This window comes from Lissotriton vulgaris, chromosome 11 (assembly GCF_964263255.1).
Source record: "Lissotriton vulgaris chromosome 11, aLisVul1.2, whole genome shotgun sequence".
Lineage (NCBI taxonomy): Eukaryota > Metazoa > Chordata > Amphibia > Caudata > Salamandridae > Lissotriton > Lissotriton vulgaris.
In genome coordinates this window covers 557,103,602-557,122,589 of record NC_141699.1, presented here as the reverse complement: position 1 = coordinate 557,122,589, position 18,988 = coordinate 557,103,602, and the positions used below count along the sequence as shown (strand labels likewise).

Sequence of the window (18,988 nt, the reverse complement as noted above, 5' to 3'; positions counted from 1 at the left end):
ATTTCCCTCAATGCATACAAGGCAAATAATTGTCGGCCATATTGGAATGGGTAAATTGCAAAGCAAAACATGATTTAAATCTCAGTTATGAACAATTGCAATAAATGATTGTACATGCAAACTAGGAAAATTAACAAAGAATTTCATTGCGCCTAGTATGCTAAATTAAACAACTCATGTGGTAATACTGGACAATATGGTCTAAGTAAGCCATTTTAACGGACCATTGACCCCAGTAAATAATATACATAATACCCAGCTGGTAATTATTTGAATACCAATAAACGAGGTAGAACAGAACCAAGTGGTACGTTACCCTATTGGTACTCAGTTCATAGTTCCCAGGTAAGGAGCAAAATACATTCCAATAATATGTGCATTCGGTCCAGTGCCTTAGTGTCTGAAAAAATGGTACAGAAGCGAAAAAATGTCTCACAGCCATCTATGTAAACCAGGAATATTATAAGTTCAAAAAAAGAAGAGGAAAAAAGTGCCCAAGGTGAGAGTCTTATCTTAAGCAGGGTGACGTGATATCTTCCATTCAAACTGGAGAAAGGAGGGGCCGTGGTGAAGTGAGGAAGTGAGTGCAGTCCCCCATCCTACTCTCCTGAAAGAGACATAACATAAACAAGTTTAAAATGTTTTAAAATATATACAAGAGTATATCTGATACACAAAATATATTTGCAAGATATTTGAAATAAAGATCAGCTGTACACAGTGGGACATGAAGGCTGTCCTGCAGTAAACCTTTGCAGATAAGAATAAGCATTAATTACAGTCACAGTATGCATCTATTATTCGTTATATAGATGAGTTGCCAGTTCCTCATCCATGTTGTGCCCCCCGGGTATCTAGTCTCGAGCTCCATGATCCATCTAGACTCCCTTTTACGGAGGGCCAGTTCCCTGTTGCCACCCCGTTTACCTATATTCACTTGTTCTACTGCGTAGTATCTTAGCAAGGAATTGTTGGAATTGTGGAAATCCTTAAAGTGTCTGGCTATGGGATATTTGGTATCTAAGTTGGTAATAGCTCTGAGATGCTCTAGGACTCTTTTTTTGGCCATGCAGGTGGTGCTACCAACGTACCTGATATTGCAGGGGCATTCTAAGACATAGATGACATAGTTGGTGGTGCATGTGAGGAATTGCTTAATCTTTTTGCGTTCAGAGGTACCAGGGATAACTATATCTTTGACCATGACGCTGGCTTTACATGCTCGGCAATGCCCACATGGGTAGAAACCCTTAAGTCCTTCTATATGTTAAGTTTTGGTCTCAGTGATGTCCCCTTTGACCAAGATGTCTCTAAGGTTTCTACCTCTTCTGTATGTGATTTGTGGTCTTTTAGTGATTTGTGGGCCTATGATGTTGTCTGCTTGTAGTATTTTCCAGTTATCGTTAACGATTTTCTGGACTTTCCTGGATTGTTCGTGGAAGGTGGTAATGATTCTGGTGTCAGTGGGGGCAGACTCATTTTTAGTTTTGGGTGTCAGAGTACTTGATCTCTCTATCTCTTTGACCTTTTTGACAGCTTTGGTAAGGACCCATTCAGGGTAGCCTCGTTCTCTGAATCTAGACAACATGGTTTCTTGTTCTTTAGCGAAACTGTCAGGGCAGCTACAATTTCTCCTTGCTCTTAAAAGCTCACCGTATGGTATACTCCATTTCAAGGGATCTGGGTGGGCGCTAAGAGCATGGAGTAAGCTGTTCCCTGATGTTTCCTTCCTATGAAGTTTGGATGTTAAGTGCCCATCAATGATTTCTATGATGGTGTCCAGAAATTCTACACTGTTGTTACTGATGTTATAAGTCAGAGTTATGTTGTAGCTGTTAGAATTCAATTTGGCAATGAACTGTACAGCTTCTGCCTCCGTGCCCTGCCATATGATGAATAAATCATCGATATACCTAATCCAGGTTTGGACTTTGGTGAAATCTGACTCAAAATGTCCTCTTATTTCCTCCTCCCATTTACCTAGAAACAAATTAGCAAAATTGGGAGAAAATGCAGACCCCATGGCCGCACCTCTAGTTTGTTTATAGAGTGACCCGTCAAATAGGAAGATGTTGTTTTTGAGACATAATTTCATCATGTTAATAAGCATGCATGTATGGTCTCTGTATCCTATGTCCCTTTGTTTGAGGAAATGGTAACAGGCCTCTATGCCCTGGACATGGTCAATTATGGTGTACAAAGCATTTACATCCATAGTGATGAGAAATGCTCCTTCTTTCCATACAATATTTTCGATTTTATTTAAAAAATCCGTAGTATCCCTGGTGTAAGATGGGAGAAGACAGACATATTCACGTAGGAAGTGATCAATGTATACCGATAGGTTCTCATTGATACTTCCTATGGAAGAAATGATGGGCCTCCCAGGAGGTTGATTAACATCTTTATGAACCTTGGGGAGAAGGTAGAAAATGGGCATCTTGGGGTAATCTTTTTTAAGGAAACAAAATTCCTGCCATGAAAGGAGTCCCTCATTTCTCCATTCCAGTAAAGAATCCCAAGTTTCAGTAATACTGGAATCGTATTCTTCAGAATTAGACTTACAGTAAAAAGTACTTCCTTCTAATTGTCTAAGGGCTTCAGTGATGTATAAATCTCTACCCCACAAAACAATGTTACCCCCTTTATCAGAGGGCCTAAGGATGATGTTTTTATCATCTGCAAGTGAGAAGATAAAATCTATTTGTTCTTTAGATAGGTTGAAATTAGCTACTGCTGTTCTAGTCTGTTTATGTTTGAGTTTGATTAGTTCCCTGGTTACTACTTCATGAAATGTATCGATCGCATCGTGTGGTAGTATGGGAAAGAAAATAGATTTGGGTTTAAAAGAAGTACATGCAGCCCTGTCAGTTCTCGTATCTCTAACTCCTATTATAGAGATATCTTGTTGGCTATTCCCGGGCACTTCAGCCAAGGAATATACATCTTGGAGAGTGTCGAGGTCACCAACAGTAAGCTCAGGAAGACCTTCTTCTAATGCAATTTCAGGTTCAATATTATTAGGTCTTAAAGAATGCCATTTTTTCAATTTCATCTTACGGACAAATTTGAACATGTCCACCCTAGTACCAGCATAGTCAAAAAGTTCAGTGGGGCAAGATGTTAGTCCCAAGCATAGGGTTCGTTTTTCTTTCAAAGTTAGTGATCTAGATGATAAGTTAATTATAGTTTTGTTTACCGTTGTGTCATCCATGATTATCTCCTTTTTCTGTAGCCACCTCTTTTGGTTCCCACTGGCTTTTTGTTGTTTCCTTCGTCTCTGCTGGAGCTTGATGCGTCTCTGGCGTGATCTCCCCGTCCTCTTGCTCTTCCCCTTGGTCTGCCCCGTGTTGCTCTTGTCTGGAAGGATTGTTGTTGAGTTGTTTCTGTTTCCTTCTTGCGCCGGGTTCTGAGGACTCTGAATTCGTCTAAAATACTCGCCGGTCTTTTGGTTACTTCAGTTTCAGACAGGGTGCTTGTAGTTTTTCTTGAACCATCTGTATCTGACCCACTTGTATTGCTCGGTGTTGCGATTTCAACCCTGGTTTCTGTATTGTCAGATGCTTGTGTTTGTGGGGTAGTTTGCTTATATAGATAGTCATATTTGGGGCTGTATGTGAGGATTCTTCCACTATCATAATCCCCACAGTCTCTGTGCAGTTTGCGCTGCTTTCGGTATTTGATGTCATCCTCATGGTTTTTGAGTCGGCCTTTCAGTTCATCCATGAATTTATTTATTATATCCTGATCTCTGCTGTTCTTGAACTCTTCTTCTAGCTCTTTAATTTGTTTCAATATTTCTTCTCGATCCTCCCATGCATATTTTATCAGTATGCATAGCATGTTTTTGCTACTAGCTGCTGAGTTCTGTGCCCATTCCTCGAGCATTTTCGTGTTAGGTGATTCATGGGATGGTGTAATGTAAATCCTGAGGCCTCGTGGGACCATCTCTTTTTCTACGTAATCTTGTAAAGAGGTGGCTTCCCACCATCTTGCGCTCTCCTGTTTTTTGAGCTTTTCGTATTTTCTCAATTGCATATTAAGGGGATTGGTGTTAGGTCTCTCCATTATTGCAGCCCCTCCTCCCCCTTTGCCCGGTGCTCTGGCAAAAAGGGCTAGTGCCTCCTTCCGTCTTTCTCCCTCTTCTTCCATCATGTAGTTGTTTTTGCCACTGTGAGCTGACTGCACTGATCTTGCACAGTTAAACCAACGCTAGGCACTGATGGTAACAATCCGGTGATAAAACGGAAAAGCTTGCCGTTTTGTACGCTATCAAGGACTAGAGTCTCTAAACTGAATCTCCTCCTGCTTGATTAAGCAGTTCCTGATGCCGCTTATGTCCCCACAGATAGTACACCTCGAGAATTACGGAGATTAAAAAAGTCCCAATTGCGACTTTCTCGGGTCGATAGTTGTCTCCATCTAGAGATCCCCCACTCAACCGGGGCAGCACACTCTCCTCGCACGCCCCCGGTCTCGGAGGAGAACAGGCACGGGAATGCCGGCTCCCCCCTCAACATGGCGGCGAACACAGAAAGGCTTACCCGTACAGGAGCTGGAGGCGGTACTTCTCCGGGGTGGTTCCAGATAAAAGTTGTAGGTGGTTTCCGCGGCCGGCACTGGGTCCCTCCGTAAAGTATTCCAAACACACTGGGTTTTGCTGGGTACCTCCTCCCGTCGTCAGGTGGCGCGAAATTCGGCAAACCCGAAGCCGAAAGATTCAATTAACAATCCACAATTCTGCCAATAAGCAAGGTCGCGCACTCAAGGAGATTCAGTCAAAGGTATTTATTCACCGGAATTCGCTACGCGTTTCGACACACCAAGGTGTCTTGATCACACGATAACCTTTCCCCCGTGATGAATAATTTAAATACACAGTGAATGTTGTCAGGAATGGTAAACATAGAAGATGTGCATTTCCCTCAATGCATACAAGGCAAATAATTGTCGGCCATATTGGAATGGGTAAATTGCAAAGCAAAACATGATTTAAATCTCAGTTATGAACAATTGCAATAAATGATTGTACATGCAAACTAGGAAAATTAACAAAGAATTTCATTGCGCCTAGTATGCTAAATTAAACAACTCATGTGGTAATACTGGACAATATGGTCTAAGTAAGCCATTTTAACGGACCATTGACCCCAGTAAATAATATACATAATACCCAGCTGGTAATTATTTGAATACCAATAAACGAGGTAGAACAGAACCAAGTGGTACGTTACCCTATTAGTACTCAGTTCATAGTTCTCAGGTAAGGAGCAAAATACATTCCAATAATATGTGCATTCGGTCTAGTGCCTTAGTGTCTGAAAAAATGGTACAGAAGCGAAAAAATGTCTCGCAGCCATCTATGTAAACCAGGAATATTATAAGTTCAAAAAAAGAAGAGGAAAAAAGTGCCTCTTCTTTTTTTGAACTTATAATATTCCTGGTTTACATAGATGGCTGCGAGACATTTTTTCGCTTCTGTACCATTTTTTCAGACACTAAGGCACTAGACCGAATGCACATATTATTGGAATGTATTTTGCTCCTTACCTGGGAACTATGAACTGAGTACCAATAGGGTAACGTACCACTTGGTTCTGTTCTACCTCGTTTATTGGTATTCAAATAATTACCAGCTGGGTATTATGTATATTATTTACTGGGGTCAATGGTCCGTTAAAATGGCTTACTTAGACCATATTGTCCAGTATTACCACATGAGTTGTTTAATTTAGCATACTAGGCGCAATGAAATTCTTTGTTAATTTTCCTAGTTTGCATGTACAATCATTTATTGCAATTGTTCATAACTGAGATTTAAATCATGTTTTGCTTTGCAATTTACCCATTCCAATATGGCCGACAATTATTTGCCTTGTATGCATTGAGGGAAATGCACATCTTCTATGTTTACCATTCCTGACAACATTCACTGTGTATTTAAATTGTTCATCACGGGGGAAAGGTTATCGTGTGATCAAGACACCTTGGTGTGTCGAAACGCGTAGCGAATTCCGGTGAATAAATACCTTTGACTGAATCTCCTTGAGTGCGCGACCTTGCTTATTGGCAGAATTGTGGATTGTTAATTGAATCTTTCGGCTTCGGGTTTGCCGAATTTCGCGCCACCTGACGACGGGAGGTGGTACCCAGCAAAACCCAGTGTGTTTGGAATACTTTACGGAGGGACCCAGTGCCGGCCGCGGAAACCACCTACAACTTTTATCTGGAACCACCCCGGAGAAGTACCGCCTCCAGCTCCCGTACGGGTAAGCCTTTCTGTGTTCGCCGCCGTGTTGAGGGGGGAGCCGGCATTCCCGTGCCTGTTCTCCTCCGAGACCGGGGGCGTGCGAGGAGAGTGTGCTGCCCCGGTTGAGTAGGGGATCTCTAGACGGAGACAACTATCAACCCGAGAAAGTCGCAATTGGGACTTTTTTAATCTCCGTAATTCTCGAGGTGTACTATCTGTGGGGACATAAGCGGCATCAGGAACAGCTTAATCAAGCAGGAGGAGATTCAGTTTAGAGACTCTAGTCCTTGATAGCGTACAAAACGGCAAGCTTTTCCGTTTTATCACCGGATTGTTACCATCAGTGCCTAGCGTTGGTTTAACTGTGCAAGATCAGTGCAGTCAGCTCACAGTGGCAAAAACAACTACATGATGGAAGAAGAGGGAGAAAGACGGAAGGAGGCAGTAGCCCTTTTTGCCAGAGCACCGGGCAAAGGGGGAGGAGGGGCTGCAATAATGGAGAGACCTAACACCAATCCCCTTAATATGCAATTGAGAAAATACGAAAAGCTCAAAAAACAGGAGAGCGCAAGATGGTGGGAAGCCACCTCTTTACAAGATTACGTAGAAAAAGAGATGGTCCCACGAGGCCTCAGGATTTACATTACACCATCCCATGAATCACCTAACACGAAAATGCTCGAGGAATGGGCACAGAACTCAGCAGCTAGTAGCAAAAACATGCTATGCATACTGATAAAATATGCATGGGAGGATCGAGAAGAAATATTGAAACAAATTAAAGAGCTAGAAGAAGAGTTCAAGAACAGCAGAGATCAGGATATAATAAATAAATTCATGGATGAACTGAAAGGCCGACTCAAAAACCATGAGGATGACATCAAATACCGAAAGCAGCCTAAACTGCACAGAGACTGTGGGGATTATGATAGTGGAAGAATCCTCACATACAGCCCCAAATATGACTATCTATATAAGCAAACTACCCCACAAACACAAGCATCTGACAATACAGAAACCAGGGTTGAAATCGCAACACCGAGCAATACAAGTGGGTCAGATACAGATGGTTCAAGGAAAACTACAAGCACCCTGTCTGAAACTGAAGTAACCAAAAGACCGGCGAGTTTTTTTAGACGAATTCAGAGTCCTCAGAACCCGGCGCAAGAAGGAAACAGAAACAACTCAACAACAATCCTTCCAGACAAGAGCAACACGGGGCAGACCAAGGGGAAGAGCAAGAGGACGGGGAGATCACGCCAGAGACGCATCAAGCTCCAGCAGAGACGAAGGAAACAACAAAAAGCCAGTGGGAACCAAAAGAGGTGGCTACAGAAAAAGGAGATAATCATGGATGACACAACGGTAAACAAAACTATAATTAACTTATCATCTAGATCACTAACTTTGAAAGAAAAACGAACCCTATGCTTGGGACTAACATTTTGCCCCACTGAACTTTTTGACTATGCTGGTACTAGGGTGGACATGTTCAAATTTGTCCGTAAGATGAAATTGAAAAAATGGCATTCTTTAAGACTTAATAATATTGAACCTGAAATTGCATTAGAAGAAGGTCTTCCTGAGCTTACTGTTGGTGACCTCGACACTCTCCAAGATGTATATTCCTTGGCTGAAGTGCCCGGGAATAGCCAACAAGATATCTCTATAATAGGAGTTAGAGATACGAGAACTGACAGGGCTGCATGTACTTCTTTTAAACCCAAATCTATTTTCTTTCCCATACTACCACACGATGCGATCGATACATTTCATGAAGTAGTAACCAGGGAACTAATCAAACTCAAACATAAACAGACTAGAACAGCAGTAGCTAATTTCAACCTATCTAAAGAACAAATAGATTTTATCTTCTCACTTGCAGATGATAAAAACATCATCCTTAGGCCCTCTGATAAAGGGGGTAACATTGTTTTGTGGGGTAGAGATTTATACATCACTGAAGCCCTTAGACAATTAGAAGGAAGTACTTTTTACTGTAAGTCTAATTCTGAAGAATACAATTCCAGTATTACTGAAACTTGGGATTCTTTACTGGAATGGAGAAATGAGGGACTCCTTTCATGGCAGGAATTTTGTTTCCTTAAAAAAGATTACCCCAAGATGCCCATTTTCTACCTTCTCCCCAAGGTTCATAAAGATGTTAATCAACCTCCTGGGAGGCCCATCATTTCTTCCATAGGAAGTATCAATGAGAACCTATCGGTATACATTGATCACTTCCTACGTGAATATGTCTGTCTTCTCCCATCTTACACCAGGGATACTACGGATTTTTTAAATAAAATCGAAAATATTGTATGGAAAGAAGGAGCATTTCTCATCACTATGGATGTAAATGCTTTGTACACCATAATTGACCATGTCCAGGGCATAGAGGCCTGTTACCATTTCCTCAAACAAAGGGACATAGGATACAGAGACCATACATGCATGCTTATTAACATGATGATATTATGTCTCAAAAACAACATCTTCCTATTTGACGGGTCACTCTATAAACAAACTAGAGGTGCGGCCATGGGGTCTGCATTTCCTCCCAATTTTGCTAATTTGTTTCTAGGTAAATGGGAGGAGGAAATAAGAGGACATTTTGAGTCAGATTTCACCAAAGTCCAAACCTGGATTAGGTATATCGATGATTTATTCATCATATGGCAGGGCACGGAGGCAGAAGCTGTACAGTTCATTGCCAAATTGAATTCTAACAGCTACAACATAACTCTGACTTATAACATCAGTAACAACAGTGTAGAATTTCTGGACACCATCATAGAAATCATTGATGGGCACTTAACATCCAAACTTCATAGGAAGGAAACATCAGGGAACAGCTTACTCCATGCTCTTAGCGCCCACCCAGATCCCTTGAAATGGAGTATACCATACGGTGAGCTTTTAAGAGCAAGGAGAAATTGTAGCTGCCCTGACAGTTTCGCTAAAGAACAAGAAACCATGTTGTCTAGATTCAGAGAACGAGGCTACCCTGAATGGGTCCTTACCAAAGCTGTCAAAAAGGTCAAAGAGATAGAGAGATCAAGTACTCTGACACCCAAAACTAAAAATGAGTCTGCCCCCACTGACACCAGAATCATTACCACCTTCCACGAACAATCCAGGAAAGTCCAGAAAATCGTTAACGATAACTGGAAAATACTACAAGCAGACAACATCATAGGCCCACAAATCACTAAAAGACCACAAATCACATACAGAAGAGGTAGAAACCTTAGAGACATCTTGGTCAAAGGGGACATCACTGAGACCAAAACTCAACATATAGAAGGACTTAAGGGTTTCTACCCATGTGGGCATTGCCGAGCATGTAAAGCCAGCGTCATGGTCAAAGATATAGTTATCCCTGGTACCTCTGAACGCAAAAAGATTAAGCAATTCCTCACATGCACCACCAACTATGTCATCTATGTCTTAGAATGCCCCTGCAATATCAGGTACGTTGGTAGCACCACCTGTATGGCCAAAAAAAGAGTCCTAGAGCATCTCAGAGCTATTACCAACTTAGATACCAAATATCCCATAGCCAGACACTTTAAGGATTTCCACAATTCCAACAATTCCTTGCTAAGATACTACGCAGTAGAACAAGTGAATATAGGTAAACGGGGTAGCAACAGGGAACTGGCCCTCCGTAAAAGGGAGTCTAGATGGATCATGGAGCTCGAGACTAGATACCCGGGGGGGCACAACATGGATGAGGAACTGGCAACTCATCTATATAACGAATAATAGATGCATACTGTGACTGTAATTAATGCTTATTCTTATCTGCAAAGGTTTACTGCAGGACAGCCTTCATGTCCCACTGTGTACAGCTGATCTTTATTTCAAATATCTTGCAAATATATTTTGTGTATCAGATATACTCTTGTATATATTTTAAAACATTTTAATCTTGTTTATGTTATGTCTCTTTCAGGAGAGTAGGATGGGGGACTGCACTCACTTCCTCACTTCACCACGGCCCCTCCTTTCTCCAGTTTGAATGGAAGATATCACGTCACCCTGCTTAAGATAAGACTCTCACCTTGGGCACTTTTTTCCTCTTCTTTTTTTGAACTTATAATATTCCTGGTTCACATAGATGGCTGCGAGACATTTTTTCGCTTCTGTACCATTTTTTCAGACACTAAGGCACTAGACCGAATGCACATATTATTGGAATGTATTTTGCTCCTTACCTGGGAACTATGAACTGAGTACCAATAGGGTAACGTACCACTTGGTTCTGTTCTACCTCGTTTATTGGTATTCAAATAATTACCAGCTGGGTATTATGTATATTATTTACTGGGGTCAATGGTCCGTTAAAATGGCTTACTTAGACCATATTGTCCAGTATTACCACATGAGTTGTTTAATTTAGCATACTAGGCGCAATGAAATTCTTTGTTAATTTTCCTAGTTTGCATGTACAATCATTTATTGCAATTGTTCATAACTGAGATTTAAATCATGTTTTGCTTTGCAATTTACCCATTCCAATATGGCCGACAATTATTTGCCTTGTATGCATTGAGGGAAATGCACATCTTCTATGTTTGTAAATATCAAGAAAGGACTAGCTAGGTTGTGTTTATAAAGGGAGACTCAGTACGTATGATGGCAAACCATTTGGTTTGGTTGTTAAGCCCTCACCCACCGACCTAGTCGGTGGCATGCTTCATCATCGGGCCCACCACAGTGACGCCGAATGCGTCCCGGGTGTGCTTCGACTCCAGATTACTGAGGAGCTGGTATACTTCTCTGAGTGTGCTGTGAGGGGGTGTATAAGAAAGTGATTTAAAAGCTATGCTGTAGGTCCCAGTGCCCGAGGGTATATAGAACTTTAATAGCTGGGCCCACGCTAGCGTATAAAAAGGCAAGCGGACGCGGTGGAGCGAATTATGAACTCCCGCGTCCTATGTGGTCGACATGTTTCAGCCAGGCCTTTTCTTGTTGTAAAAACTGGCTTTCCTCAGGACCAATGAGAGTGTGGGTGAAAAAATTAATATTAAGTGAAGTGATTATTAAAAATGTGTCGCACACGCTAAGGTGCTATACGTGTGTGGAGGGGGGTTCCCTCCGCTTTACTGTACACAAAACATAGAGGACGAAGACAGACGTACATGGTAAAGTCAGGTAAGTATATTTTATACCAAAAACACAACGCAATGCCGGCAAGTTTAAAGGTGTGTGAACGACCTCTACCGGCGGGATTCTAACGTGGCCATGAAATTATATGGCGACAGTGAGATATAAGGCGTTACTAAGCGAAGTGAAAGTGGTGGACTAAACAGCGGAAGATAGTCAATGAGTGAGAATGAAGCATAGGTAATTCTGTTTCCTCACACATGCTATTTGCTGTTAAAGCCTCAAAGGTCACCAGGCAGGGAAGAGCGGACCCTAAAATTGGGATTAGAACCTGTTGGGAGAGAAGGTTGCTTACCTATTGCGACGTGAAGGTTGTATCTCAGTACTTACGAGATTACCGGCCTCCGTGCTCCATGAACCTATAGTCCTGCTGCGGTGTCCCGAGTGAGTGGAGATCGGGAGCGTACTGATATTTATACTCGTTCAGGAAGGGCGGTACCTGCAGAGGGGTGGAGCAAGGGGAGTAGCTACGCATGTAGAATGATCAGTGTCAAGTGCTCATGGGCTACGCATGCGCAGAAGTGTATGATTGTTTACATTTGGAAAGAGTAGCACAGAGGGACTACAGAAAGGGACAGGGCCACGAGTCCAGACGGAAACAGGGCTCAGCAATTCAATGAATTCCATGGTATGGAATCATTAAGTCCAGTCAAGTGGGTGGAAAGGCGGTAAATCCACCGTTGTTCTTTTGTGTGAAGAGTTCTCTCATCGCAGTTGTCGAATTTCTCGATGACTGTCCACGAAAAATCGTTAGGAGTATGGTTGTGCGACAGGAAATGATCTGTTAATTTACTGATATTCTTGCCACACCTCATGGTGCTCCTGTGTTCGGTCATTCTTGTCCTTACTTTTCTGGTCGTCAATCATACACTTCTGCGCATGCGTAGCCCATGAGCACTTGACACTGATCATTCTACATGCGTAGCTACTCCCCTTGCTCCACCCCTCTGCAGGTACCGCCCTCCCTGAACGAGTATAAATATCAGTACGCTCCCGATCTCCACTCACTCGGGACACCGCAGCAGGACTATAGGTTCATGGAGCACGGAGGCCGGTAATCTCGTAAGTACTGAGATACAACCTTCACGTCGCAATAGGTAAGCAACCTTCTCTCCCAACAGGTTCTAATCCCTGCTTCCCTAAAAACTTTTAGGGTCCGCTCTTCCCTGCCTGGTGACCTTTGAGGCTTTAACAGCAAATAGCATGTGTGAGGAAACAGAATTACCTATGCTTCATTCTCACTCATTGACTATCTTCCGCTGTTTAGTCCACCACTTTCACTTCGCTTAGTAACGCCTTATATCTCACTGTCGCCATATAATTTCATGGCCACGTTAGAATCCCGCCGGTAGAGGTCGTTCACACACCTTTAAACTTGCCGGCATTGCGTTGTGTTTTTGGTATAAAATATACTTACCTGACTTTACCATGTACGTCTGTCTTCGTCCTCTATGTTTTGTGTACAGTAAAGCGGAGGGAACCCCCCTCCACACACGTATAGCACCTTAGCGTGTGCGACACATTTTTAATAATCACTTCACTTAATATTAATTTTTTAACCCACACTCTCATTGGTCCTGAGGAAAGCCAGTTTTTACAACAAGAAAAGGCCTGGCTGAAACATGTCGACCACATAGGACGCGGGAGTTCATAATTCGCTCCACCGCGTCCGCTTGCCTTTTTATACGCTAGCGTGGGCCCAGCTATTAAAGTTCTATATACCCTCGGGCACTGGGACCTACAGCATAGCTTTTAAATCACTTTCTTATACACCCCCTCACAGCACACTCAGAGAAGTATACCAGCTCCTCAGTAATCTGGAGTCGAAGCACACCCGGGACGCATTCGGCGTCACTGTGGTGGGCCCGATGATGAAGCATGCCACCGACTAGGTCGGTGGGTGAGGGCTTAACAACCAAACCAAATGGTTTGCCATCATACGTACTGAGTCTCCCTTTATAAACACAACCTAGCTAGTCCTTTCTTGATATTTACATATTAATTTGGGGATTCGGACTGGCTTATCTAGTCCTCTCTCTCCGTTTTGATTTGCTGTCATCTTCTATGTTTACCATTCCTGACAACATTCACTGTGTATTTAAATTGTTCATCACGGGGGAAAGGTTATCGTGTGATCAAGACACCTTGGTGTGTCGAAACGCGTAGCGAATTCCGGTGAATAAATACCTTTGACTGAATCTCCTTGAGTGCGCGACCTTGCTTATTGGCAGAATTGTGGATTGTTAATTGAATCTTTCGGCTTCGGGTTTGCCGAATTTCGCGCCACCTGACGACGGGAGGAGGTACCCAGCAAAACCCAGTGTGTTTGGAATATATATATATATATATATATATATATATATATATATATATATATATATATATATATATATATATATATATATATATATATATATATATAATATATATAATATAATATATATATATATATATATAAATGAATTACAGTTATTTTAATTTAAATACATTTAACAACAAACAATTAGTATTTTTAATTCAGATTAAATAAAAATATACATTTTACTGTCTGGTTGATTTTTTAAATAAATAATTTTGTAATAGCTTATTATATTTACAGGAAATATTTTAACATACTTTCAAGATAGTATTGCTGTAGAATTTATTTTTAATTTCTTTTAGGTGTAAAAAACATATAAAATACATTAAAATATTTTCATTAACTTATTTTAAAGATTAAAAATCCCCAATACTGTACATAGGGAGAACTCTGCCCTGGTGAAATAAGTGTGAAACGTTACCAGAGGCAACTAGTCACTTATAAATTTGCCTCCACCCTCTAGTTTCAGGGATCGAGGATATGCACATTTCCACTGTGTTGTAACTTTACATGTGGATACGGTGAATAGCCAAAAGCAGTAAAGTTACTACAAAGTCTAAGAGTAAATCTGCACGTTTGCAGGTATTTCTACTCTTGTGAATAGGGATGATAGTCTTTTTTGACCTGCAATTATTGACCTTTTCCTTGTGCCACATTTTTCTCAATTATCCCTATCCAGAGTAGAAACTAGCCATGCATTCTTACTTCTCACAAATGGCTCCTTTAGATGACACTCCACATATTATTGTAAGGACAAAAGTAGCTGAACATGAGAGCTTTCCATTCACAGATTTGCTGTAATCAGGATCAGGGTATTTCACAATAAGTCCCTCAAAGCAAGATTCTGGTTACATTTCTGGATTAACCAGAGTGGTTAAATGATCTTCATTTCGATGAGGTTATGTACATTTGTTTTACAGGGATATCTTGAATACCTGGCATGATCCAGTCTTTCTGGTTCTAGGTTGTAGACTCCAAGATCTGAAGTATTTTTACAGCAAATTAGCAGTGTAACTGTTCTTTCTTCACTCCAAGAAAAAATTTGCCATGAAATGTTTTGGTGAGAGGTTAGTGTCTGCCATTTTCTCCCACAGTCTCTGACCGAACAGAGTTAAAATGTTCAAACAAAGGCTACAATACTGTTTTCTCTAATGACTCATCCATGAAGTACAACATCAATATGTATACTTAATGGATGTTTTAGATGAAAATCTGTCATTCCAGGCACTTGCAACACAACACAGCGATGTAATGCATTACAACACATCTCTGCATCATACTACAACATAACACCACAAAACACACATAGCTGCACTACAGCACAGCATGAGCAAAGCTAAGACAACCTAACCTTATACAACTCTACTTCACACCACACAGTCCTTTGCAGTACCGAAGGGCCCAAAAACATCACACTACAACCCTACACTATTAGGAAACGGGTTTTTTGCATGTTCCTGCCCCAGTTTTTGCTCCTATTTGAATACTAGTTGCTGTTTTTTTTGACTCTGAGAGTGCACTGAGGCCTGTTAACCTGACCCCAGTGCCAGTGTACTGACCCATTATAAAAGATTTCTTGAATTGGATGACCCCAATTTGCAAGCACTAACTTACTTGTGAGTCCCTAGTATATGATGCAGAGTGTGACAAAAGACAAAAAGGCTACCAATCTCCCACTGCAGGCTAGAAGGGTAGTGTTCACAATGCTAGTTTGACTATCCCATTGCTTTTAATGGCAAAGTCACCCGTTCCCTTAATGATATATGTAATTACCCCTAAGGAAGCCATATAGACCCCTATGGCAGGGAGCTGTATATTGTTAAGCAAGACATATACGTTTATATAGCCTTAGCAGCAAAACCCTTAAAGTTGTTGTTTTGCTGAGGAAAGTTAGTCCGGCTAACTTCTGAATGGGATTACCTTACAACAAATTCAACTTGATGCCCAAATCGAAATTAATGTCACTGTTAAAGTTAAGCAGCTTCTAAAAAGTTGACACTCTATGCCCTAGCTAGTCCAGTGGCTTTGTGCAGGCCCGGGCCAACAGACAGCTTCTGCCCACCTGGGGAGACATGTGAACAACTCCAAGGCTTAAGCACAAAGGCAGTTGCTGCAGAGTGAGGTGTCACCTCCTCTCCCAGAAAGGCCAACTGAGGTGTTAGCCCAAAAGGCAGGCTCAAAGGAAATGCCCCCTTTAAAGGGTGACAACACACTCGAGCAGGATGACTTTTGTTCCTGCAGACAAGTTGGAGGCAGGGACGGAGAGGAAAACACTGTCCTCAAACCTGGATAACAAAGTTGAGAAAGCCGAAACCGGCAAATCAGTATCTTCTTCAGAGGAATCACCACTGACTGCTGTTGGGTGCTCCTAGAGACATCTCCGATGTAGCCAAAAGTTGCACTCGAGTCTGCTGGACCCAGGACTGCTATCAAAGGATTTCTTGCCTTAGAGGGACACTAGCCTCTACCAAGGATATTCGCAGTGATTGCTGTGTTGGGAGAACAGTAGCTCAGCCGCTGCTGGCCTTCGACTGTCACAAAGAGGATGCCATGGGACCTCACATGCAGTGGCCAAAGTTGCCCCACCTCACCCATGCACCAAGGAATCACCCACAGCTCACCCTTGTCGACCGCACAGTTCCAGGATGATATTTGAACATCTTTTCTGCCTGCATCCCCAGCATAGGAACCACCGCTTCACTATCCTCTATGATGGTTGTTTTCTAAAGGCTGGAACTGAACTGAAAAAGGGTCTGGTGGCCAGGTCACTGCCCAAAGTGACCTTAAGTCAGGCTAAAGTTGACAAACTAACTGTTTTAAACATTTAAAAAAAATTACAAACTTTTGTTGACCAGTGCTGTTTTGTGGGTGTATTGAAAGTTTTTTTTTATTGTTTTCCAAATACATATCTCTGGAACCTCCAATGAAATTTGATTCTAAAAATGTATAAAAATATGTTCTATTTTCATAAAGTATTGTTGTATCTCTTGTGTGACTTTCTTATTCCATTGTTTGGTGCTGTTAAAGGATTTACACTAAGTTCCTGTGTCAAGCTTTGCTGCTCGAAGCCCCAGATACCCAGGGTTGAACAAAGGTGATACAAACAAGCTTGACTGGACCCAAGACAGTTTTTGTGACTGTATTCCATGATAAGGCTTCTACTGCCATATTATAAAATACTCTGAAATTCTCACATACATAATATATCATACCATGAGACAATGACATGTTTAAATGAAGCACATTGCCTCTTATTCCCTAGAATGCCCGGTAAAGCAATGGAGAATCACAGTTACCTTTTTTCGATGTTCCAGGATTTTACAACATAACAAAATGGTCTCATTTGAATTTGCAGAAGCAGATGTATGCAAAAAAGCCATAAGGATGTTTATGTCCATGCGCCGCACAGATTCCATCAGTCGAACTGTAATGACAACCCAGAGAAACAGACACATGTACAAATAATGCCCAAACAGAGGTTACTTGACATTTTTTAGAAGTTTAGAAAAAAGTATCACAAGATATTTTTAACTTGCAGCAAAATTTGCATGAAATATTAAAGAAAGGACACTTGTCCAAGATGCATTGGTGCTTGTGCAAATTATGTTTCATGTTATTTTCTTACAGATTGATTATATCTGGAATTCAGTGGTAGGTCTTGCCACATTGAGATTGACACTTTGTGTTCATTTTAGATTTTTACTCCAACTGTTAGGATCATAATTGGTTTTTGTACCTAATTCCACAAAACTTACAGGCGCTTCGTTTTAGCTTGCTAATCAGGGTAACAGCTGTTGTCATCTTCCATCCCCGCCCGTTCCGCCGCGGCTTGTGCCGTTTGTTGCGGAGGGCTAAAGGACCGGACATACCTGACTAGCACTTGCGAGTTGGGAACAGCTGATGTGTGCGCGAGATGCCCGGCTCACTGCTATTTAAGCAGCATGCCGGCGCGGATGCGAGAACACCAGCGGTAGGTCTTGTCACCTATCATTTTGCCCTGCTGCTATTCTTAAAAACCGCATTGAGATTGACACTTTGTGTTCATTTTAGACTTTTACTCCACCTGCTAGGATCGTAATTGGTTTTTGTACCTCATTCCACATGCTTACCGGCACTTCGTTTTAGCTTGCTAATCAGGGTGGCAGCTGTTGTAATCTTCCGTCCCCGCCCGTTCCGCCGTGGCTTGTGCCCTTTGTTGCGGAAGGCTAAAAAACCGGACATACCTGACTAGCACTTGCGGGTTGGGAACAGCTGATGTGTGCGCGAGACGCCCGACTCACTGCTATTTAAGCAGCATGCCGGCGCGGACGCGAGAACACCAGAGGTAGGTCTTGTCACCTTTCATTTTGCCCTGCTGCTATTTTTAAAAACCGCATTGAGATTGAAACTTTGTGTTCGTTTTAGACTTTTACTCCACCTGCTAGGATCGTAATTGGTTTTTGTACCTCATTTTACATGCTTACCGGCACTTCGTTTTAGCTTGCTAATCAGGGTGGCAGCTGTTGTGATCTTCCGTCCCCGCCCGTTCCGCCGTGGCTTGTGGCGTTTGTTGGGGAGGGCTGAGGGACCGGACATACCTGACTAGTACTTCCGGGTTGGACACAACTGATGTGTGCGCGAGACGCCTGACTCACTGCTATTTAAGCAGCTTGCTGGCGCGGATGCGCAGAAAGCGCGCCGCTGGCATGCCAAAGGCAAGCCCGTCTGTGCCCATCCGCGCCTGGATCGGACCCACCCCCCCCCCTGTCCGTTCCCTACTGATCTTGGGGCCAAGTTTAAAATATACAAGAGATACTCTTGTAAGTCTTAACCCCCAGATGAAGGATTCCTGCCCGCAACTCGATCCTTTGAAAGAGCCTAAGGTGTGCCCTCTGTGTGACATGAAGTTCCTCTTCACCAAAATAAAATACAGCTTTAACTCGCATCAAGTCCTTTACCCGCAAACAGTTTTGCAAAAGTCCCTCCAGGGCCTACTCCTGAACACACGCTCTTTAATTAAATACAACATTGAATTCGCCGAGCTGCTGGAAGCTCACAATATAGATATGGCATTTGTCACGGAGACGTGGGCAGATGGAACATCTGATCCGGAGCTATCATTAGCCATTCCCCAAGGATACTTATTAATCAGGAATGACAGACAGGATAAGCGGGGAGGGGAAATAGCGATTATTATCAAGGACACCTTGTCGATGAAAAGCTCTACT

At 42.2% G+C, this 18,988-nt stretch overlaps 1 protein-coding gene across 1 annotated transcript in view; it reads right to left on the bottom strand.

Moving 5' to 3' along the window:
• The window catches only part of LOC147683144 (uncharacterized), a 454,065-nt gene that overhangs the window by 52,768 nt on the left and 382,309 nt on the right, over positions 1 to 18,988 (bottom strand). The window contains exon 4 of the mRNA XM_086944791.1: positions 17,078 to 17,205. Within this exon, the coding sequence (XP_086800917.1) occupies positions 17,078 to 17,205 (128 nt within the window). The remainder of the gene's footprint in view (positions 1 to 17,077; positions 17,206 to 18,988) is intronic.